The 25,669-nt window shown below is 46.6% G+C and overlaps 1 protein-coding gene across 1 annotated transcript in view; it reads left to right on the top strand.

Annotated features, from left to right (window-relative positions):
• The window catches only part of LOC142302352 (telomere repeats-binding bouquet formation protein 1-like), a 152,269-nt gene that overhangs the window by 106,039 nt on the left and 20,561 nt on the right, over positions 1–25,669 (top strand). The window contains exons 16-17 of the mRNA XM_075343411.1: positions 1,514–1,645; positions 2,646–2,771. Coding sequence (XP_075199526.1) covers positions 1,514–1,645; positions 2,646–2,771 — 258 coding nt within the window. The remainder of the gene's footprint in view (positions 1–1,513; positions 1,646–2,645; positions 2,772–25,669) is intronic.

The raw sequence follows: 25,669 nt of genomic DNA, 5'->3' as shown, positions 1-25,669 counted from the left end.
GCTGCCAGGATGGGAACATAATCTAGGCTGTGGCCATTATGCGGACATGTATACCAGGATGAGGCCATTATGGGGACATGTATACCAGGATGAGGCCATTATGGGGACATGTATACCAGGATGAGGCCATTATGGGGACATGTATACCAGGATGGAGCCATTATGGGGACATGTATACCAGGATGCGGCCATTATGGGGACATGTATACCAGGATGGAGCCATTATGGGGACATGTATACCAGTATGAGGCCATTATGGGGACATGTATACCAGGATGAGGCCATTATGGGGACATGTATACCAGGATGCGGCCATTATGGGGACATGTATACCAGGATGGAGCCATTATGGGGACATGTATACCAGGATGCGGCCATTGTGGGGACATGTATACCAGGATGAGGCCATTATGGGGACATGTATACCAGGATGGAGCCATTATGGGGACATGTATACCAGGATGCGGCCATTGTGGGGACATGTATACCAGGATGAGGCCATTATAGGGACATGTATACCAGGATGAGGCCATGATGGGGACATATATATTAGGATGGGGACATATGTACCAGGATGGGGTCAGGATGTAGATATATACCAGGATGGGCTATGATGGGGTTATATATACGAGGATATAGCCATGATGAGGTCATACACCAGGATGAGGGACATATTTACCAGGAAGTAGCCCAGGATGGGGGACATTAGTCCAGGATTGGGGGCAGTACTACAAAATGAAGGGGGAGGGGAGCAACTCATATGTCTTTATAGGATTTAGAGTGCTATAGCGGCCCATACATCTGACCAGCATATGGGTGGGGGTCCAGGCTCAAACTTTGCAGTGGGGCCCATCGGACTCTAGTTATGCCACTGTTACCACCCATCGTGATATATTAGACCTGGGGAAACTCATTGCAAAAATATGCTCATAAGTAGCGCTACACTTCACCGAGAGGCTAATGCTCCTCACAGAGAATAAATCCAATACCTGGATGTCAGTCCATCCTTATGTTGGTATGTACAACTATATATAGGAAACTGATATTAAATTGTGGCCAATATCACACAGTATGGACCACGATGTCAGAAATAGCCACAGGTCTCCTGATCCAAATTCAGCAGCCTCATAGGCATTTACAAGACTGTCGATTTCAGGGCAGGAGACCCACAGTCCGTCTGTACTAAGTCCGAGCTACACGGATGTGTGACACCAGCATACGTGTTCACATCTACATTCTCAATTCAGATTTTCCACTATGTAATTAAACAACAAATCATTTCAGCTCACACCCTATATTATTGGCCCCAATGGAACCTATTGATTTATAATGGAGTCTGCTGGAAAGAAAAGCCTCAGATGCAGGAATGAATGAGATGTAAAGGGGCATTAGGTGAAATTTTTACACTGAAGCCAACTATCACAAAATTTCTGGGACCTGATCTACACAAAATAGTAGCGATATGATAGAGAACGTATAGTAACATTGGTACTATGATTTATTTGTTTCCTAGCTGAGTCTATCCGTCACCTGGAAAATCACAATATAATATCAAGTCTGATGAGCCTTTTATCCTGCGGAAACCTGGGAGCAAAATACAAGTTCAGAATTGTCCTCACCATCGGACACCTCACAAAAAACTGCGGTATGTGTTCTGCAATGGTCAATAGTTTCCATTAGGCCCCGTTCACACGTCCGTGATAAAAATGCACGTTTTTCATGGTCCTTGGTGTGGGTATGTATGTGTGTGCGTGTTTCGTGTGTGTGTGTGTTCAGCGTGTGCTGTCAGTGTGATATCCATGTTCTATCTGTGATAGCACACGGACAGCAGGAACGTCTATACTCACCTGCCCCCGGAGCTGCTGTTGATTCTGGGTTTGCAGAGCCGTGAATATGCATGAGCATAATGAGCAAGCCCAGAAGCTAGTGACAGCAGAGCCGAAGATGGGTCAGTATAGAAAATCATTATATTTCAAAGACACGTGTTTTCTCCAGTACGTGCCACACTGATGTCACATGGATCACAGTGCACGGGCCGTGTGACAATAGTGCTTCTAGAGAAAAGCACAAGGACACGTGTGTGCGCCACATGGACACAGATCCATGAGAAAACAGGGATGTGTGCACAGACCCATTGATTTTAATGGGTCTGTGTATGTCTGTGTCTCCGGTCTACTACGTCTGAGTGTCTGCCTCCAGTAGGCATATAGGCTCGAAAATAGTGCACACAATGACTCCATCTGCACCATTATAGTCAATGGAAAAAGTTCAGAATCCCGTTTTGTGGGGGGATCGGATGGGACCACTGAACGCGGGGAAGAATACAATGTGATAGCACCTTTATATCTGTACTTATATAAACATGATGCAAAATATAAAGATCTACTTCTACTTTTCACATTTCCCACAAATGAAATCAGAGGGCATTGTAGGATCTCGGTGGGAAATAACTGTGGTTTGATACGGTTTATCCTTTCTTCTGCATTCATATTTTATTGACCCACATGCTGCTCTGTTTCTGGAAAACATTCACGGCAGCAGCTCCGACACAATAACATTTACACAGCGGTGGAGCGATACGAGATCAGTGATATGTGATCAGTACCATAGTGTGAACTGTTTTTAATAAGTGTCTCATTCCACAGAGGCAAATCAATATAAACTGCTGAAAAGCCACGGACTTTCCCTCATGGACCAGATTCTGGCGGAGTCACAGGATGACAAATTACAAAAAGCAGCGAGATACGTCCTTCAGAACTGCAGACATATTAGTAAGATTGCAATGATGTTTGTGATTTGGCAGTGGTGGTGAGGTGGGGAGGTATACCACCCATGGGTACCCCACACCCCATAATAACAGTATCGTCTGTGAAAGAAACTGACGATGGGTATAAGCACCTTACCTTGTAAATGAGATGTGTAAAGAAGTATATAGGCAAACAAACTGATGGCAATCCCAACATGCAGTCTGAACGACTGCAAAACTCAACGTGACATAGACAGTTGCACTCTGAAGTGCTGGCATGCTTTAACATTTCAGAGTGCAGCTGTCTCTGTTAACGTAAGTATATGTTCCACTTATGTGTCAGGAGGATTTCCCAATGTATTCCTCTGTCCTTTCAATCTACATACAGTGGAATAAGTTGCCAATAGGCTCTTATTTCTTTATCGTTCCTATGGGAGACCCAGACATTGAGTGTATAGCTTCTGCCTCCGGAGGACACACAAAGTACTACACTAAAAAGTGTAGCTCCTCCCTCTGAGCCTATACACCCCCTGGAGAACCAGATCTAGCCAGTTTCATTGCTTTGTGTTCAGGAGGCACACATCCACACATGCATTCTCATCTGATTTTTCATTTTTGGAAAGAGTTTGAAGAAAAGCGGGTCCAAGCCTGGACCCCCGGCATGTCCCTTCTCATCCCACTGTGTCGGCGGTGCTGTTAAGGTTGATTCCAGGGCTGGAGCCTTACATGCCGCGCTCCTTCACCATCCCTCGGGCTCTGGCTTGAAGTGGGAGCCAGCACGGTCCTCCATGCTTTGCAGGAGACCGGTCTCCATCCGCAGCCCTTCAGGATCCTGCTGGACGGAGCACTCATCCACAGGGACTTGGAACCCTGCGTCTCAGCAAGCTAAGTACCTGAGACGTTTTTATCTGGGGGTCCCTGTACTTTATTATGGTGGGAGAGTGTGCTGTGTAACTTTTCTGACATTTCCGGCCGGTTCTCTGGCTGTCGCCTGAGAACCGCGCCGATGGTGCCTGCGCGCCGGCCGCATTGCTCAAATTTAGGCCCCGGCTTCGCCGGAGGCCTACTTTCGATTTCACTGCCCTCGCATGTCAATCATGCAGAGGGACAGTGCGGCTCCGCCCAGCGGCCGTTCGGCACAGGGGAGGGACACTCCTCTCTGGGTACATGTCCCCTCCCCTGTAAGTCTCCTTGGCCCTCCAGATCCCGCTCTCAGAGCAGGTCCCGCCCCCTCTCCTCGCTCCGGCGCCATTTTATCAGCGTTTTTCTCTGCGATCAGCGCTGGCTGCAGCATCCCTGCTAAGCTGCTTGGGGGTCCGGCTGTGGGATCTGGAGGGCACACAAACGGTCTGGTAAGCCACAACCTCCGGTTGTGGACCTTCTTATATACTCTCTGGGGGTCATTCTGGCTCAGAGCCCCCACTCCAGCAGCATGTCTCACACAAGGAGCAAGGCTGCAAGGCTGTACTCAGTATGCACTGCATGTAAGCTCGTGCTGCTTATACCGAGCACATATCCACATTGTGATGCCTGCTCTAACCTGACGATGCCTCAGCCTGGAATCGCACCCACAGTGGTCCCTCCGGCTGCTCCGGCTCCGGTGGCTGAACCCCCGGCTTGGGTAGAATCCTTCTCTAGGTCAATCTCCCAGTCTTTTGCCGACTCCATGGGACAGCTGTCCCGGACTTTGCTGAACATGCTTCAGCCCCCTTCACAGGGCGCCTCTGCTGCTAGGGCTCTCTCAGCGGAGCTCACAGAGGATTCTTCATCTGGTCCCAGACCCCGTCCTCCTAAGAGGAGACGTAGGGCTCCCTCCCCTTCCTCGTCTCGCGGCTCTGCTTCAGAAGCTGACTCGCGAGACGAGGAGGATGCCTTTACAGGGGGCTCGGAGGCTACCTCCATGTGCCCCATTGATCTGTCCGAAAGTGACTCAGATGTTAGTGATTTGATTGCGTCCATTAATTCGGTACTGGACCTCAATCCGCCAGTATCAGAGGAGCAACCCTCTCTGGCAGAAAAGCACCAGTTTACCTTGCCTAAGAGGACAAAGAGTGTGTTCTTTAACCACTCCAGTTTTCAGGCCGCTGTGACCAAGCCTAGGGCCTGTCCTGACAAACGCTTCCCAAAGCGTGGTTCTGATGACCGTTTTCCTTTTCCACCCGAGGTGGTCAAGGAGTGGGCTCATTCACCAAAGGTAGACCCCCCGGTGTCTAGACTCTCAACCCGGACTGTTGTATCAGTGGCTGATGGCACCTCTCTTAAGGATTCCACTGACCGTCAGGTTGACCTTCTGGCCAAATCTGTATATGAGGCAGCAGGGGCCTCGTTCTCCCCATCTTTTGCAGCAGTGTGGGCTCTCAAAGCCATCTCTGCTTCTCTAGAGGAGATGCATTCCCTCGCCAGGGAATCTATGCCCGAAATGGTTGCCTTAACTTCCCAAGCTTCTGCTTTTTCATCCTATGCCATGTCTGCCATGCTGGAGGCTTGTCACCGCACTGCGGTGGCTTCGGCTAATTCCCTCGCTATCCGCAGGATCTTGTGGCTTCGAGAGTGGAAGGCAGATGCTTCTTCAAAGAAGTACCTTGCGGGGCTCCCTTTTGCTGGGTCCAGTCTGTTCGGTGAACAACTGGATGAAATTATTAAGGAAGCTACTGGCGGGAAGAGTACTTCCATGCCACAAATCAAAACCAGGAAACCTGTCCAGGGTAGGAACCAGTCGAGGTTTCGTTCCTTTCGTTCCTCCAACTGGTCGTCCTCTAAGCCCCCGGCCTCGTCCATTAACTCAGCCAAGGACCAAAAATCCAACTGGCGCACAAAGGCGCGTCCACAGAAGACCGCAGGAGCTGCTGCCACTAAGGCAGCCTCCTCTTGACTATCTGTCCGCGCCAGCGACGTCCTTAGTCGGTGGCAGGCTCTCCCACTTTGGCGACGCTTGGTTTCAACACGTCTCCGATCAGTGGGTGCGGGATGTAATCTCCCACGGCTACAGGATAGAATTCTCTTCCAGCCCGCCAAACAGATTTTTTCTGTCAACTCCCCCCTGTTCCAAGGCCGCCGCCTTCGCTCAGGCCGTGGCATCCTTGCAGGCCAACGGAGTAATTGTACCGGTTCCCGCCCGGGAACGGTTCAGAGGTTTCTACTCAAATCTCTTCCTCGTCCCCAAAAAGGACGGTTCCTTCCGGCCCATCCTGGATCTCAAGCTTCTCAACAAGCATGTTCAGGTGCGGCATTTTCGCATGGAATCTCTGCGGTCAGTCATTGCCTCAATGACCCAAGGAGATTTCCTGGCTTCCATCGACATCAGAGATGCCTATCTGCATGTGCCAATTGCAGTTTCTCACCAGCGTTGGCTACGTTTTGCAATCGGAGAGGAACATTTCCAATTCGTGGCTCTCCCCTTCGAGTTAGCCACGGCCCCTCGGGTATTCACCAAGGTCATGGCAGCAGTGATTGCGGTTCTGCACCTCCAGGGGTTGGCAGTGATTCCTTACCTGGACGACCTTCTAGTCAAGGCTCCATCCAGCGCAGACTGTCAGCGGAGCGTCTCGCTCACTCTCGCCACTCTAGCCCAATTCGGGTGGCTGGTCAATCTTCCCAAATCCACTCTGACTCCGACCCAGAGGCTCACATACCTAGGGATGCAGTTCGAGACTCTGCCGGCACTTGTGAAGTTGCCCTTGATCAAACAGCAGTCTCTCCAACTGGCGGTGCGCTCTCTGCTGAGGCCCCGCCGTTATTCCATCAGGCACCTGATGCAGGTGCTGGGCAGATGGTGGCGTCAATGGAGGCTGTTCCCTTTGCCCAGTTCCATCTGCGTCCTCTGCAGCTGGACATTCTCCGCTGTTGGGACAAGCGGCCTTCCTCCTTGCACAGGTTAGTGGCTCTGTCGCCACAGACCAGGAGCTCTCTTCAGTGGTGGCTTCGGCCCCTCTCTCTGTCTCAGGGACGCTCCTTCCTGGCTCCGTCCTGGGTGATCCTCACCACGGATGCCAGTCTATCCGGCTGGGGAGCGGTATGTCTCCACCACCGAGCTCAGGGCACTTGGACTCCATCCGAGTCAGCCCTCTCGATCAATGTGCTGGAAACCAGAGCCGTGCTCCTGGCTCTCCTAGCTTTTCACCACCTATTGGCGGGCAAACACATCCGAGTCCAGTCAGACAATGCGACAGCGGTTGCCTACATCAATCACCAGGGCGGGACACGCAGCCGCCTGGCAATGTTGGAGGTACAACGCATCCTTCAATGGACGGAGGACTCCAAGTCCACCATATCCGCAGTCCACATCCCAGGCATGGAAAACTGGGAGGCAGATTATCTCAGCCGTCAAACCGTGGACAGTGGCGAGTGGTCCCTGCATCCGGCAGTGTTTCAGTCAATCTGCTGCAAGTGGGGCACTCCGGACGTAGACCTAATGGCATCCCGTCACAACAACAAGGTTCCGGTTTACGTGGCTTGCTCCCACGATCCTCAGGCCTTCGCAGCGGACGCTCTGGTTCAGGACTGGTCCCAGAGTCCTGCGCAAGATCAGAATGGAGGGCCGTCGGGTCATACTCATTGCTCCGGACTGGCCCAGGCGAGCTTGGTATCCAGACCTGCTCCATCTGTCTGTAGAGGTGCCGTGGCACCTTCCGGACCGTCCAGACCTTCTCTCACAAGGTCCGTTTTTCCGCCAGAATTCTGCGGCTCTCAGATTGACGGCGTGGCTCTTGAGTCCTGGATCTTGACGGCTTCTGGTATTCCTCCTGAAGTCATTTCCACTATGACTCGGGCCCAGAAGTCTTCCTCGGCCAAAATCTATCACAGGACTTGGAAAATCTTCCTGTCTTGCTGTCGCTCTTCCGGCCATGCTCCTTGGCTTTTTTCCTTACCGACACTTCTGTCATTTCTACAGTCCGGTCTGCAGCTAGGACTGTCCCTCAATTCTCTCAAGGGACAAGTCTCGGCTCTGTCAGTGCTGTTCCAGCGGCGTATCGCCAGGCTGGCTCAGATCCGCACCTTCATGCAGGGCGCGGCTCACATCATTCCGCCTTACCGGCGGCCCTTGGATCCCTGGGACCTCAATTTGGTCCTCACGGCCTTGCAGAAACCCCCCTTTAAGCCTCTTAGGAAGGTTTCCTTGTTTCGTCTTTCACAGAAGGTAGTCTTTCTAGTGGCCATAACTTCCCTCAGGAGAGTCTCTGATTTGGCTGCGCTCTCTTCGGAGTCACCTTTTTTGATTTTCCATCAAGACAAGGTGGTTCTCCGTCCGACTCCGGACTTTCTCCCTAAGGTGGTTTCTCCTTTCCACCTTAACCAAGACATTACCCTGCCTTCCTTTTGTCCGGCTCCTGTTCATCGCTTTGAAAAAGCGTTGCATACTCTGGATCTGGTGTGGGCGCTCCTGATCTATGTGTCTCGCACCGCTGCTCTTAGGCGGTGCACCTCTCTTTTTGTGCTAACCGCAGGTCGGCGTAAGGGCCTCTCTGCTTCTAAGCCGACCTTAGCCCGTTGGATTAGGTCGACCATTTTCGATGCCTACCAGGGTTCTCGGGTGCCTCCCCCGCCGGGGATCAAGGCACACTCGACCAGAGCTGTCGGTGCCTCTTGGGCTTTCAGGCACCAGGCTACGGCTCAGCAAGTCTGTCAGGCTGCCACTTGGACTAGCCTGCATACCTTTTCGAAGCACTACCAAGTACATGCTCATGCTTCGGCAGATGCGAGCTTGGGCAGACGCATCTTTCAGGCGGCTGTCGCCCATTTGTGAAGTTAGGCTCTGCCTACTTCTCAGTTTTTCTGTTTATTCCCACCCATGGACTGCTTTGAGACGTCCCAATGTCTGGGTCTCCCATAGGAACGATAAAGAAAAAGAGAATTTTGTTTACTTACCGTAAATTCTTTTTCTTATAGTTCCGTATTGGGAGACCCAGCACCCTCCCTGTTGCCTGTTGGCAGTTTCTTGTTCCGCGTGTTATCACCGGCTGTTGTCGTGGACAGAGTCTCCGGTTGTTCCGGTTCTTGCTCTGTTTTTACTTGTGGGTGGCTATTCTCCTTCAGCTTTTGCACTAAACTGGCTAGATCTCGTTCTCCAGGGGGTGTATAGGCTCAGAGGGAGGAGCTACAGTTTTTAGTGTAGTACTTTGTGTGTCCTCCGGAGGCAGAAGCTATACACCCAATGTCTGGGTCTCCCAATACGGAACTATAAGAAAAAGAATTTACGGTAAGTAAACAAAATTCTCTTTATTACAGACGTCCACCTTGTACATACATGGCATATCCATAGGATATACTATCAATGTGTAGTAGATACAAATCCCATCAATCTCAAGAACACTTGAGATTTCCAGTGACACCGGGTTCATTCTGTGAATAGGCAACAAATATTCGAGATGGAAATACCTCCTTAAGAAAGCATTTTTCTTTTTGTATGACTCCTAAAGGAACAGCAAAGCAGATGTCCCTTTTTCCATTCCATTTCATAAGGTAATAGGATGCTAGATACCTGTGGTGACAGCTTATCTCCCTTAGGCTAAGTTCACACACTGCGTTTTTTTTGGCGCTGCGTTTTTGGCCGCTAAAAACGCACAAAAACGCACTTGCGTCGAAAAAACGCATGCGTTTTTACCGCGATTTGGTGCGTTTTTGGCTGTGTTTTGCTGCGTTTTTGATCTCTGCGTTTTGCTGCGTTTTTCCAATGCATTGTATGGGGGGAAAACGCAGAAAAACGCAAGAAAGAATTGACATGTCCATTTTTTTTTTCAAGCTCAAAAACGCAGCTTAAAGTTGTGTGCGGACAGCAAAAATGAAAACTCATAGACTTTGCTGGGGAAGCAAAGTCATGCAGTTTTGAGGCCAAAAACGCACCCGAAAAACGTGCAAAAACGCCGCGAAAAACGCACTGTGCGCACATAGCCTTAAAGGGAATCTGTCACCAAGTTTTTGCTCCCACATCTGAGAGAAGCATGATATAGAGACAGAGATCCTGATTCCTGCGATGTCTCACTTACTGAACTGTTTGCTGTCATTTTGATAACATCAATGTTTTCTCTGCAGTTATACAGAGCTCATGAATATGCTGGACTCCCTGCAGCACGCCAAGCAGTTCTCTAATCATCTACTGCTGGTTAAACAGTAATTTTATCAAAACTACACATCACTGGACTTATTATCTCTGCCCCTACATTATGCTGCTCTCAGATTAGGTGGCAAAAACCTGGTGAAAGATTCCTTTTAAGGACCAACGGATCAGGCATGCAGAATTCCAACAGCCCAACTATTCCTCTGCTTATCCATCTACCTTTGGGGGAAAGTCATTATAGCGCCATTAATTCCATGGCGCTTTACAAGTGAAATAGGGTATACATAAAAACTAGTACAACAATCATTAACAGTACAAAACAGACAGGTACAGAGGACCCTGCCCGCGAGGGGTCACAGTATACAGGGAATGGGTGAGGGTACAATAGGTGAGAACAGAGCTGGTTGCGCAGTGGTGTACTGGACTGAGGGTTATTGTAGGTTGTAGGCTTGTCGGAAGAGGTGGGTCTTCAGGTTCCTCTTGAAGCTTTTCACGGTAGGAGATATGCTGGGGTAGAGCGTTCCAGAGTATGGGGGAGGCACAGGAGAAATCTTGTATGTGAATGTGGGAAGAGGAGATAATAGAGGAATAGAGAAGGAGATCTTGTGAGGATCTGAGGTTACGTGATATCAGCATGTACAGCACAAGACTGCTGAAGTCAGGAACCTGAATACTCAGACGAGACGTCATCATTGCATTACCGTTGCAGATCACTGAAGTACGAGGGGCTGCTGATAAGTCTTTGGCTTTGATCTTGATTCCTATGGTATCAAATGTTACATCACATGAAAGCCTTATGTATCTAATATATGTTTTAAAAATGTTGTGTTTGTTTCTTATGGCAACACTGTTCTACGCACGCGGGAAAACAAAATGGCAGAGTCTAAAGTACAAGGTCAGAACCCCACCCCACGGTGTGAGTGGAGGCCAGCATGACTTGGTTAGGAGGAGGTGACCCTCAGAAGGGGGTGGGGGGTGGGATTAGGGGTCAGTTGGAGTATATAGAGGCCAGCCTAGGGATGGAGGATTCTTTGGCATGCGCTCCCATGGGATTGTGTCCTACCTCCATCTGACGACCAATACATGCTGTGGCCTTCAAACAGGCCCTGGGTGCCGGTGCGGCTCTCATCTGCTGGCTAGTACCTGCCTCCTCTCTGGTGCTGGAGCAGTCTCACCGCAGGTCCTGGCGCCAGCTCCCCTGCAGCACATGAGTCTTCCTCTGTTCTGCTGCAAGAGCAACTTTCTTGCAGGCCCTGGCCGTCGGGACTGTTCACTGCAGCATTTGAGTCCCATCCCCCTCCCCTGTGCTCTGCCACAAGAGGGGCCTCAGGCCTCGGCCGTCACCGAGGCTGGCCCCTTTAGAGCTTGAGCGCCATCCCCTACCCCTCCCGCTGTTCTGTCGCAGGACCGGCCTTCCCGCAGGCCCCGGTCGCCAGCGGGGCTATTTAGGGATGCATATGTGCGGCCCCAGCAGTGGCGCAGAGGCCCCTACAGGGACCCTTCGGGTGCGGGACAGCAGCTTGGCTGTGTGAGCCAGGCCCCACCCCGGGAGGAATTTGCGGGCGCGCCTGAGGTCGGCGGAAGTTGGTAGGCCTCAGCCTCCACTGGGGGTGGGGCCTGTCAGTGCCCTCCAGCTCTAACTGTCACGGTCAGAATGACGATGATGATGAGACTCAAAAGGATCTCTCGATATCCGGCTGCTGTTTCTAATTAAAAATGTCATGTGTGCACACGAGAATGAAAAATAACTGGACAGCAAGTCAGTTACATCTATCTCCATGACTGGCTCTTGACCAAGTGTGTTTTTTTTATTGTTTGAAAGAAACTCTAAACCGAGCAGTAAGGGGGTGTAAACAAAAGTTTTAGTCCAATCAAATATCGCAGGGCAGGGCTTCATGACGTAGAGAGATCTACACATCCTCCTTGGATTGGTCGGTCCAGACTCCAGGAATTTTCCTTTGTCCATCTGTCTTGGGTGTAGAACAGGAAATAGCAGCCATCTTCAAGCTATACATATATATATATATATCCTAGTATATACTGAGTCTAAGGAAAATACACTGAATATGCAATATACTTATATAAACATATTAGTAAAAGAATAAAAGAGAACAAAGACATGCATAGATATGTGTGTTAGTTTACATCTTACTAAACTATATACCTGAGTCTATGAAATGGCTGAATTAAGTATTTTTGGATACTCAATTCTTTATCCTCAACAGTCCCCCCTAAAGACTTACTTCTGCCATTTCTAAATTCTAAGGGTACTGTGTTCCCTTAGGAAAAGAGGTAGAAAGATCTGTTGAAAAACCTGCCTAACTGAACGTTGAGGCATGGGCGGAAAGGGGAAAGGGGTTTTCTTCACCGGTTTGAGACCAAGGACTCCTAGGCGAGTCCTCACCCTTTGTAGTTGGACTTTCCCATGTCTCAAGGTTCTCTAAGTCCTCTCTTCTAACTGTTTTGGCAATGCTGGTCTAAGACTGTACAGGGTTTTCTGAAAAGGATAAGTATGAGCAGGACGCTCAGTGCAGCTCTGGTTGATTAACCCTTCTACAATGCGAGGTGTGGATCCATAGATGTTTCTGTGGTTGATCAGCTCCTCTAGTGTTGACTCATGGCTCTTTCTCGCTTGTCCTTTAGGATCAATCAGTCTCCTGACTGGAGACCATATGCTAATAGCTCTGATTTAAGATCTGGAATTGGAGAATACACCTGATTATCACACTATTCAGTCAATTATATAAAAATATACATGTCCGTGCTAAACCAAAAACATCTTACATAAAAACCTGTTTATTGCAAAAAGAAAACAAAACATATACATTTTATACACAATTTACTAGTTTCCACTTTTCTATAAAATATACACTTTTTGTAAACACATTTTTCTTTACATACCACCTTCATGTGCTTCTCAACAATAATATCGTTTTCTGCACTGGAATGCCTCTGACCAAACCTGGAGAGAAACTTACACAACACGCACAGACTTGCATACAACGTGCTCATGATATACATCTATAATCAGTTTGCGGTCTCTAAGAATGGGTAGAGCAGGTGCAGGGTGTTTCTACGGACTCTTTACAGTTTTTTCTCACTTTGTTCTAGGCACTTGTCTCACAAGACTGGGTGAATCTGCCCACCTGGGTACTGAACCCGATGTCACCAAAGCACACACTGACAATTGTCTTTCACAGATGTTACCTGGGCCATCATTAAGAAGAGCTCTCATGGCAGAGAAAGCTTACCACCCTTTGTCCACAGACCTTCCTCAGTCAGCTGGCTCCCTGCATGTCACACTCCATTCCTTGTTGATTTGCTTGTTCCTGTAGGGATTTAAGAACACAAGGAGTGACAGAAGTCACTGACGTGACCGGTGTCACCAAGGCATGGTCGGTATTGGTGAAAGACTCTTAACTCTAGGCCCGTTCACTGCTTCTTGGTCAGCTGCACCTGTGCGAGGATCTCCATCCGAATCCATCAGCTCAGATCTAGACTTTCTTTTCGGCATACCTAATTCATTTGACAACAGGAAAAAATCTACAACCTACATACACCTCTAAAGACTCTTACCCACTCCTGTTCTACCCATCAAGAGAGACATTAATACATCACTGTCTCCTGTATCAATAGGATTGGAGGGAGTGGTCGAATTTAGACTACCTCATGTGGTGTAAACAGCAGCATATCCAGTGCAGAATCGACCACCATCTGGTTTCATCTATAAAAACAAAAACTAAAAAATATACATTAGATCATTCTTATAACTTCATCTCTGATCATAATACAGTTAGTGGTCATCTATACTTCACATGACTGAGAATACTTAATAAATAAACAAACAAATAAACAAATACACATACAAGACAAGACTTTCCTATTTCAGTTAACAGATATACCTCATAGTAATCTAATAAACATAGCCTGTGGGAAAAAGGTCAGCTTCAAAACCTATCTAATATGCCTACTGCACCCTCGAAGAAACTGGAGAATATAATTAATACCTTATTCCCCCCTTGTTTAATTGTTTATTTACCAATATGGCAAAATTCAGCGTTTTTATACTGGTATTCCCTAAAAGAAAAGATAAAACAGCAGGTAATAAATTAGCCACATACTAAAACCTAAAAAAAAATAAACACTGAAAATAACGTATATCTCACAACAATATACATTACTGGGAAAATTTAAAACCTTACAATAAACAACACTGTATCCATAAAGAAAAGAAAAACCTTTCATAGTAGAAATAACTGAGACATGATTAAATGACAGCTGTGACTAGGCGACTAACCTGCAAAAATATATAAATTATTTAGAAATAATCATAAAAACAGAGAAGGTGATAGTCACAAAATAAAAATATATTGTTCGAATAAATCGCCATTAAAAACAAAACAACACAAATTATATCGCACATCCCATAAAATTTAATATTCCCTATTCAAGTATAAACAGCAAACTAAAAATGGGAAATCCTGAACTCTAAGGGTTAAACCAAACTTACATCACTATTGGGGAAAGACACATTCCATTCTTATCTCTGACTTTATCAATTCAGTAAAAAATTTCACTTACTTATCTTTGACTTACATGTATTGGATAGCTGAGTAAACAAATATACAATTTATACTTATTCAAATGTGTTAGTCATTTATACCACAGAACACCTCCCACCGGGGGATGGGTGGAGAGCTTTGAACAAAGAGCCATTGCGAGGGGTGTGGCTTATGAGGTGTACTGCCATCAGTGGGTGTAGCAAGACGGCTGCCACAGGAAGTTCCAGGCACCTGACGTCCGGGTGCAGCATCCATGTTGTGACTCCCTGGGTGTACTGGGAGTGGCTGGAACTACGTAGTAAACCAGGGATACTTTTAGTGCCTGTAAATTTGCATTTCAGCATACAAAGGAAAGATTTGATTAGCACCAGATATGATGACTTCTAAAGGAAAACCATGAGGCACAGCTAGAGAAAAACATTTAGTGATTCTACAAACAGCAACAGACAGTGAATGGGGTCTTTGTTCTTCATTATAAACTCACTGGAGATTAATCTGAACTTCAGTACATGGATTGCAGCCTGCCATCTAGTGGTAGTCCAACGATTTTACACAACTTTTTGCAATCTTTTATATTTTTTCCGTTTTTTGTAACTAGGGCGACAGCGTTCTCAGCTCCTACTAAAAACAACATATTTATCTTTTGAACAGAGTATACAGTGCTTAATTGGACCGGCCGTTCCAACGGAGTCCTTTCTCGCCTCGTCCGCGTTTGTAACGCGCTGACAGTGACTCGCGTCTAATACGCAGGAGAATCCGCTAACTCCAGCACCCTTAACTTAACTAAAGTGAGTTCCTTTCCCGCCTCGTCTGCCACGCAGACAGTGACATGCGCCTGAACCGCAGGGGAATACGCTAAATCCACTTTAAGTTAACAGAACCCTTCCCGCCTCGTCTATTATCTATTCAACATTCAATATTTAATATTTAATATTCAATATTTAATATCTAATATCTAACAAACAGTGGCTGTGTTATCCGCAACACAGGGGAATCGCTAGTTCTCATACTTCTGTTCAAAAACAAACAATTTGAAAAGACTGAAAAATGCATGAACTCGTTAATTTCTCTCTAATCCAAACCGAAATAACACTTGTTTTTCTTTCAAATCATTACAACTCTGTTTGCTGTACTATACAAAGGCTGCCGCCATCTCCTGTATATTAGCCCACTGACCCCTCCTCTCTCCTCACTCCAAAGAGCTGCGCTGTCTTGTCTCTGCCTGTTCACTCCTTGAACCCCCCCTTGCTTCTCAGATAAAAGACAGCAGAGACGTAGCTGTGCAATTTGATCTCCGCTCTGTCTCAAGCAGCTGGTGGACATATGGCCCCCACCTTTTTGCTTCCTCTGAGTGTAAGAATGTAAGGATGTAGCTGCTTCTGTGGGCTTCTGCTCCCCCCTCTCGCATTCTTTGTTCTCAATAGAAAGACTGTCATGGATGTCCCTGAGCTCTACCAGACCCCCGCAGTCTGCCTCTTCGCTCTGAGTGAAGAAGAAAAAAACTGCAGGCAGTGGGTGATTAACTTCCCCCCCTGCTTTCTTTGTGTAAGAGACTGCAGGCACAGCGCGTAATACAACTCCCGCTCTCTGTCCCCTCCGTGAACAATAACAGACAATTAACTCTCCGAGAATCAAACAGAGAAATCACAAGCCTAATTAACCATACAGACAGCCGGATACTTTAAAACCTACACCTAGCCCCTATAGAAGCTGGGTCCTAGCTCACCGGCGAGTGACAGTCACACCGTTAGGTCTCCGGTGCACTACCATTCTCCGGACTAGTGACCACCCCCTTTCGCGAGCTGTCTCTCGATCCACAGATAAAACAGCACACACAATGTATATGATGCTCACCGTGAAACGGAGGGTGATCAATCCTATCGAGCGACACCTGGATACTTGTGGAGTAGCCCCCAGACGTCCGGAAAATGGAATCTCTGACTCACCCTTCTCGGTGGCCCCACGTTGGGCGCCAACTGTCACAGTCAGAATGACGATGATGATGAGACTCAAAGGATCTCTCGATATCCGGCTGCTGTTTCTAATTAAAAATGTCATGTGTGCACACGAGAATGAAAAATAACTGGACAGCAAGTCAGTTACATCTATCTCCATGACTGGCTCTTGACCAAGTGTGTTTTTTTTATTGTTTGAAAGAAACTCTAAACCGAGCAGTAAGGGGGTGTAAACAAAAGTTTTAGTCCAATCAAATATCGCAGGGCAGGGCTTCATGACGTAGAGAGATCTACACATCCTCCTTGGATTGGTCGGTCCAGACTACAGGAATTTTCCTTTGTCCATCTGTCTTGGGTGTAGAACAGGAAATAGCAGCCATCTTCAAGCTATACATATATATATATATCCTAGTATATACTGAGTCTAAGGAAAATACACTGAATATGCAATATACTTATATAAACATATTAGTAAAATAATAAAATAGAACAAAGACATGCATAGATATGTGTGTTAGTTTACATCTTACTAAACTATATACCTGAGTCTATGAAATGGCTGAATTAAGTATTTTTGGATACTCAATTCTTTATCCTCAACATAACCTCCTGACATTACGGCAGGTCACCACGGCGATGTACCGGTCGGGTGGCCTGGCTTTTCCTCGACGGTGGTCTTCTGGAAGATACAGGATTTCTGACAAGGAAAGAGATAGAGAGATAGAGACAGACAAGGAAAAAGACAGACAGACACTGGCAGACAGAAAAATAGACAGCAAAAGAGACAGACAGGGAAAGAGACAGACCTGGAAAGAGACAGACCTGGAAAGAGACAGACCTGGAAAGAGACAGATGACATGGTAAGAGACAGATGACATGGTAAGAGACAGATGACATGGTAAGAGACAGACATGGTAAGAGACAGACATGGTAAGAGACTGAGAGATAGAGACAGACGGGGAAAGAGACAGATGGGAAAAGAGACAGTCAGACACAGAGATAGAGAGATACAGACACAGATAGAGAGAGACAGACACAGAGATAAACTGATACAGAAACAGACAGAGAGATAGACAGAGGCAGACAGCGAAAGAGACAGACAGAGAAGCAGACAAACAGAGACAGTTACTGTCCTGGGCAACGCCGGGTACTACAGCTTGTTAATTACTAAAACCAAGACAAGAGATCATGAGGATACAGAAAGGAAAAGTCACCCTGAAGAGCAACACTACAAGGATTAGTCAAATATATCAAGTGTTAAAATCCCTTATAAGATTACACTTAGGTCATGGTAGGCTCAATTAATTGAAAAGCCTGTATTATCTCCAGTGACCACAAGGTGGAGCTATAATGGCACAGAAGTCCAAAATCAGTCAGCTAAATTTAAGGTGCATGTACTAATACAGATGGCCACCGGGTGGCACTATAATTGAACAAAAATCCAATACCACCCATGTAACGCAGCGTAAGCCTCAAAGGCCCCATAAGGCTATGTCCGCATGTCTGCATTCTGGCTTGACAACTAAACTGCGGCGTTTTGACAAATGTAAACACTGTGTTTGACAAAAAAACGCGGTAAAAACGCAAGCGTGTTCGATGCGTTTTTGCCGCGATTTAAATAGTGCGTTTTGAGATTGAGAAGTCAATGGATGGAAAATGCAACCAAAGTGCAATGAAGAAGTGAGATGCTGCTTTTTTTTTAGGCAACGATTTTGTCAAATATTTGTCAAGCAAAACACTGCCTAAACAAAAAGCAACGTGCAGATGGAAATTCTGACTTCTCATAGACTTTGCTCGGGAAGCAAAACGCATGCATTTTGTCATTGACAGTGCAGTTTAACAAGCAACCAAAAAGCAAGAAAAAGAGCACACGTGCACACGGACCCTTACTATTTCTGACACACCCACCGGGGCCTGGGGGCAATAGTTACCGAGCCGGCTCTATCCGGAGTGGATACCACGGGGGCAAGGCCCAGCTCCGTGACCCCGGCAGTGTTGTTTTCAAATGGGGAATGTTATTTACAAGGGTAGATGAGTTTGTGACGCCACCTGGTATGCGGCAAGATAGGTGCCACAGCTGCTATTCAGTTCCCTTGGGGTCGGTGGTGATGCAGTAGAATTGGAATAGCTCTCCATAGGTAGAGTTGAACCCCAGGGCTGTCGACATGTGATAGAGTCTATGGTGTTGAGATGCAATGGTGGGGTGCAGGGCCAGAGGCGCAGGAAATAACTGGGCAACAGAGGAATGCAGTCACAATGTCTTTGCTCACAGTGAATAGTTCCAGGCTACCACGACTAGTCAGAGCTTGCCCTCGGAGTGCTGGGTCCTGCTGTGATGGGCCCCAGCAGATCCTCGGATAGTTTGGAGGCACAACCCGGTACACCCGACTGTGTTCCTTCCCTGGTCATCTCCCTGCTCTGGCCTTTCCTGCCTGCCCTGCGCCTCACACACAGAGCCCTGGACCGGTGTCCATGGATCCCTTTTGTCAGTGGCTTTCCTGCCTTGTCCCTTAGTCCTATGTGGTCACCTTTTCACTGGATGTGTGTGGATGTGGCTTCAGTACTTGAAGTAGCTTCAACCTCCGGTTTTCTAGCTGAGCATTGTAGTTCTCCACTAGTTGAGAGGCCGGTCCCCTTTGCGGCCAAGTCCCTCCACATCGGTACATCGGCGGTGGATGCGAGCCCACTGGTGGATCTCTCACTTCCTGTGGCTCTAGGACCCCTTCTTCTTCTACTCCTTTCTTTCCTTCTGTATTCTGGTGCTCAGATGGGATGAGCTGCTCCAGCTCCCGACCCCAGGACCTTTCTCCTCCACGTCCACTTCCTGACTGCCTCATGTTCTACAGTCTGCTCCCACTAACTAAACCCCACCTCCAGACTGGCTTTTGGGCCTGTGCTTTCCCTAAAGGTGCAACTCGCCCTAACCACGGCCTAGTGGAGTGTCCATAAATTAAGAGTGTTTGTCTGTGTATGTGTGCAACGACTTGTGACCTCCTCCCTACCCGGGAATGGGATACCACACCTCTGGCTGAGGTGCAGTACCTCTGTGGCGACTGGAGCCTCAGGGCGCCACATTACCAACAGAGCTGAAAGCCATGAATCATTGTGATCCGGACTCATCCATGCCCCCAAGACCCGCACTTATCTGTAATTATGGTACTCATGGTTATGAGGAGATCTGTTAATTTAAGTGTTATAAATACATAGGGAAATCTTTATAGGCAACCACTGAGACACCTAACGGTATCAAGATGTCTGTCTGTAAATCAATTAGGAGGATGCTTCCAGAGGAGATAGAAGGGGAAAAGCCATCAAAATGTCAGAATGTGAATCAATTGTTAAAAAGACCTGATATAGATAAAGAAAAAAAGAAAGAAAAGGCACATTAAAAGGGAAATACAAAAATCACCACATGTGGTTAACTGAGAAGTAAAGATAAAAACAATTAAAAAGTGAAGCAATGGGAGAACCATCCCTTAATATTTCATGTCATATGAACATATTCTTGCAAAAAATTATTATTAATACATGGTCAGGTTGAGAAGAGATCCAAATTGGGTGAGGGGAAAAATGTGGGAGGGAGGGGCTGAAATGCAACATGAATGGCTATAAAAATGGAGCAAAGCTGACTGTTTCATTTAGATGCATGACAAGTGTGTTCAAAGATATTATTCATTTGGCTTCATGCTGGGTGAGGGTTTTCCTTAAGTTCCCCCTGCTAATGCCACCTTATATTAGGTCAAGCCGTCTAATCTGGAGGTATTTGGGGTTGGAGCAGTTGTGATAAGCCTTGAAGTGGCGTGGGAGGGTCTTGAAGAGTGTCACATCCTTTACAGATCCAGCTGCTGCTTTGTCCCTGACTACGTACTCTCTGGCACTCGGAGCTCACGGGAGATGAGGCCCACATAGATCATGTTACACAGACAGGTGGCATAGTTCACCACATGAGTAGTCCCGCAGCATATATAGTGTTGGATTGAGAACGTTTTCTTGCCGTCATATGAGCAGAAGGTCGTGCTCCGTAATATGTTTGCAAAGGCCAAATTGGTCAATGCTCATATGTGAAGCAACCCCGGTTAGGACATCTCGAACATAAAAAATTGGTCCGAGGTGGAATGTAGAGGCTTCTGACAAGAAAATCTCCGAGGTTCCTAGCCGTCATTAGGGACACTCTAGGCAAAGTCCCTGCCAGGAAAGGATCAGTTTGAATTATGGGCCAATGTTTGCCCAGGATGCCCCTCATGGTGTCCCAGTCTTGATTGAAGGTAATGATAAAGCCTTAATTTAGGTTGATGCCATTCAGTCATGCATCCCTCTTAAACTGTCTGCAGTCCAAATTATGAGTCACTCGTGGTAGCATGCATACCACTCTCTTTCACTCACACTAGAGACGTACTCAGATATGAATAGAAAGTAAGACTGATTTATTCCGGAAGTTGTACAAATATTTAACCCGGACTTATTGGCTAGGTGCCAAGAATACGTAACACGTCTCCTATTGGATAAAGTAGAACAGCTTATTCTGTGATATACAATTTACTGTAAGGTGCTTGCTTCCTCATTTATATTAAGCAATGTCAGCATGATTCACTTGTCACATGAATAGCCCAGACTGTCTGTCTGAGTCTTATGCCAAGAGATATATGTGTGGTACAGTTCAAACACCATCTTAAATCCTGTTCTTTATGGATATCTCCATATATACTCCTATATACTCATAATCTTGTCCATAACAGTACCAATAAAACGTACTTGTGTATCATGGCCAGTCCAACGTGGTACGTATTTGAGCAATTGGTTCCTAGGGGTATTTTTGGCTGGAAGATAATCTTTCTTAATGCATTTGTTACTGTACCCCCTAGCTCTAAACCTGCATCGGAGATCAGACGACTGAGATTCAAAGGTGGTAGTAGAAGAGCAGATCAGTTTCATACGTAGTAACTTTCCGGTTGGGATGACGCGTATAGTTTATGTATTATGTCCTGATGATGCGTATAAGGGGGAATTGACTGATATGTCTTTCCGAAACACATCAGTCTTGATGTATTATTCATCATCAACCATAATTTTAATGTCCAGGAAATCTAAATTAGCCTTGCTTGATCTATAAGTTTATATGATATTTAAAGAATTGTTGTTCTATTGTCCCATCAATGTGGGGAGGTGCTCAGCTGTGCCCTCCCAGAAAATAAAAGCATCAACCTTTCCCAGTAACCTAGGAAAAGCTTGGCGTAAGAGGGAGCGCAGGCCGCGCCCATCACAGTGCCGCATCGCTGTAAATAAAAAAACATCCTTAAACACGAAAACATTGTGTGTCAGGGCAAAGCTGAGCAGCAGATATTGAGATCATTGAGACCACCATCCAGACCGATGGATTTGAGGAAGAAACGGACTGCCTCCAGACCGTCTTCATGTCTGATACAGGCATAGAGCGACTTCACGTCGGCACTGGCCATTAACATGTCCTCTTCCATAAAGATGTCCTGAACCCAATTTAGGAAGTCTGTTGTGTCTTTGACATAGGAGGGTAGGCACTCAACTACAGGTACAGGTTTAAATAGTGATTAATAAATTTGCAAAATCGGATCACAGAGACCTTCTATGCCAGACACAATCAGATGCCCTGGTGGGTTGACGGCAATTTTTATGTATTTTAGGTAACAGGTAAAAAGTAGGGACACGTGGAAAGCTAGTGAGCAATTTTATAGATCTGGTTACTATGGACATGATTCTAAATTTGGGTACTTTTTTGTATATTTTTGTTTTTGGTATAGTATTTTGGTATATATATATATATATATATATTAAACGTTTTTACTTTGTCCCTATATGGGACATTTAACTTTTATTGCTCTGATCACTGGTATGATTTATTGCAATGCACCTGTCAGTGCTGCACTTACAAAACTCCTGGCATGATCTCAGAGGCTTTCTGTAGCTGGGTGGCAGAGGTCGTCATAATGATTTGGGTTTCCATGCCAATGATACGGTCCCCGTGATCACATCCGTGGGTACCGATCTCTTGCTAGAGGGTGCGCAGTCCATCTCCCAGCCCCTAACTGATGGGATTGCTATTGATTGCAGCATTTAGGGGGTTAACCATCCTGGGACGGTGCAGGCACATCTCTTGGCTGTCATGTAAGCTGAGGTCACTGCGATCAATTGCTCAAGCATAGCTCCTGATCCCCACGCGATCACCATGACATACCTATATGTCAGGAACCCCTTCCCATACACTTACATTGGCATTTTGCATTGGTGACTCCAGAGAAACAGACATGTCTCCATGAGTCTTGCATGGACAAAATGACATGTGAATAGCCCCATAGTTTATAATGTGTACATATTCTGTTCTTGGAAAAAAAACTGATACAACACATACATACAACACAGACACGTGAATGATGCCTCACACTGCGGGGCAAGTATGGGAACTCCTTAATGCTTGCATTCAGGTTTTCTTTCCATGTCATTGCCACAGGAATATATATAATTCAATTCCTAAATGTGCAATCTGTTTCTATATACACTTATTAAAAAATAGATTGTTCTAAGAGATCACTGAGTTCAACATTGTGTTTTAAGAGTATGTCGCTGTTGTAACAAATCAGTTCATGAAAGTCCAAAAAATACTTGATTGGGTGAATTTGGTGTGGAAGAACTTCACTGGCCCTTAAACAGTCCTGACCTTAAGGCCGGGGTCACTCAAGCATATAGCATGCGATAGAATTGGATGACATATGCTAATGACACTCGTCTCAAACTCTGCTGCGAGTACGCGCCGAGTGTCATTCACTGTTCTCCAATTCTGGCATGTGAGAGAATTGGAGAACAGGTGAAGAGAAGATGGAGAGATAAATATCTCCAAATATCTCCATCTTCTTCATTGCCTGTCTCTGCGTATATTGGACTCGGATGGCATCAGTGCAGTCTGATGATTCACGCTCACCCAGAGACTTGTATGGGTGCGCGTGATTCGATTTGCAGAGGCACTTGCAGCATGTTGCGATTGTTTTATAATGCCAAATCGGCATTTAAGAAAATCGCAGATCTGCTCTGCCTCATTGAATAACATTAAAACGGGCAAGTGCAATGCTAGAAAAGTTTGCATTGCACTCAAACCAAACACTAATGTGAGTGCACCCTAATTCTATTAAACACGTTAGGGTTGAAGTTGGGATTGCCAGCAAGGACCCCTTGTTCAACATCAGTGGCTGACCTGATGTCACGAAAGTGACTGGGAAACCCAGGGGAGCCTATACTGGCCCCAAAGCTGGGGCCTTTGCGCTCACCCTAACCCTGGAAGTACCCTTGATGGTAGGGAGGTGCAGGTCCTATCTCCTGTCCTTGTCCCTGATTTTATGACCCAGCACCCGGGGGAAAAGGGCACAAACAGGAGTCATCACCCCACCAATGAATATGGATAGACATGGGTAACAACAACAACTAAACCTACTTGTACACATGGCAACCACACACAAAAGAGTCACAATAAGTGCACGAGGGTAGACAACATAAAAGGGGGGAATAAAAAGACTACTGAGGAACTTCCAAACCAGAACAAACACACCTGAGAATGCTGCAGCAAACTCCAATGCTGCAGCCAACAGAACAACTGAGAGAGTAATAACAGCTCTTTTAATCTCCTGGCCAAGCTTCCTAATGATAGAAAATAACCGGCATCTTCTGGTGGACGTAGAGCAGGGGTGGGCAATTAATTTTTCCATGGGGCCGCATGAGAAATTGGGATGGTTTTAGAGGGCCGGACTAATATAATTAACCCAGTTTTACCCAATACTGTATATAGTATTTATACAGTCCCTTCATAAACAAACAGTAAGTTAAACAATACAAAGATTCAATGAAAATATGGAGGACCTAATTTCATTATTTAATGAGACGATGAACTTTAATGACCTTGTGATTGTTCACTTTAGAAAATTGTCAACTCTAGGCCGGTTTCAGATGTACGTGTTTTAGGTACATGTGATATCCGTTTTTAACACGGATGCCACACGTACCCATGTTGTTATTTGTTGTTCCTCACAAGTCCGTGTTTTCACACGGACTGTATGACCCCCTCGTGGCCCCGCACGCAGACATGTCTGTTTTTTCACCGGTAGCACAGGTGTCAGACGGATCGCACACTGATGTGATTGGTGTGACATCAGTGTGACACAGACCAGAGAAAGCACAGGTCTTTTTAATAAAAAGATTTTTTATATTTACCTCTCTCCAGCGATACTGTCTCCGACTCCCGCTCATTATACTCACTGAATATTCAGTGCCTTGTGGAGCTGGAAGCGGGGACAGCGCCGTGGACCACATCGCTGGGTGAGTATACAGCAGAGTGTGTGTGTGTTCAGTGTATACATGCATGTGCACTATATGTGTATATGTGCTCAGTGTATCCATGTGTGTCTGCTTTGCATGTATACATATGTGTGTATATGTGCTCAGTGTGGATGTGGGTGTGGGTGTGTGTCGTGAGAACCTGGAAGCCGGAGCATCGCAGGGACAGCATCGGGGACTCCTCACAGTTCCCAATGAATGTTGATGAACCCGTGAAGTTGTAGCGCGAGTATCGCAGGGGGGTCATCAGAGTTAATTGGAAACTCTGATGACCTCCTGGATGTCACTGTGCTTGCAGAATGCTCACCTGTCCCCGAGGTGATGTTCTCGGCGGTGCTGTGCCCGGCGCTGTCACCGCGATGCTCCAGCTTCCAGGTCCTGAGTGCGGTGAATAATCGATGAATGAGCGGGGTCATGAGCGGGAGGCAGCAGAGCCAAAGAAAGCAGGTAAATATGGAAAATCTTTTTATTTCAGACTCGTGTTTTCTCCGGTACCTGTCACACGTATGCAAACAGGTACCGGAGAAACGCAATCAGGCCCTGTAATGGCGGCATGTCACTGCAGGGGGCGGGGAGGGTGCGCATGGTACCAGATGTAACTCCAGTATCACTCGCAGTTACGGGATTTCTCTGCGCTGATTCTAGGTACCAGACCCACTCTAGTTATGTTTGAGCTCCACACGGGGCCAATGCCAGGAGCACCACAATCAAGTGTCTGCTCTCAGCAGCAGGGGCGGACACTGACAGCTTGGGGCCCCTGTGCAAGAAATTGTATCTGGCCCCCCCTTCTATGGCGACAAAGCTGCATATAGTATAAATACACACACATTTTATATATATTATATATATATATATTGTGAGACTGTGACCGGGGTTATCTATGACGGCCGGTATGTCTCGCCCCGGTTGTGCTCACTCCATGATAGAAAGTAAATCCACTCTAAGGTTAATGCTGTTTCCCTACAGGCTGAAGGAAGGGTTAAATGGAAACAGGAACGAG

This window comes from Anomaloglossus baeobatrachus, chromosome 4, assembly GCF_048569485.1.
Source record: "Anomaloglossus baeobatrachus isolate aAnoBae1 chromosome 4, aAnoBae1.hap1, whole genome shotgun sequence".
Classification (NCBI taxonomy): domain Eukaryota; kingdom Metazoa; phylum Chordata; class Amphibia; order Anura; family Aromobatidae; genus Anomaloglossus; species Anomaloglossus baeobatrachus.
This window is presented reverse-complemented; position numbering and strand designations above follow the sequence as displayed.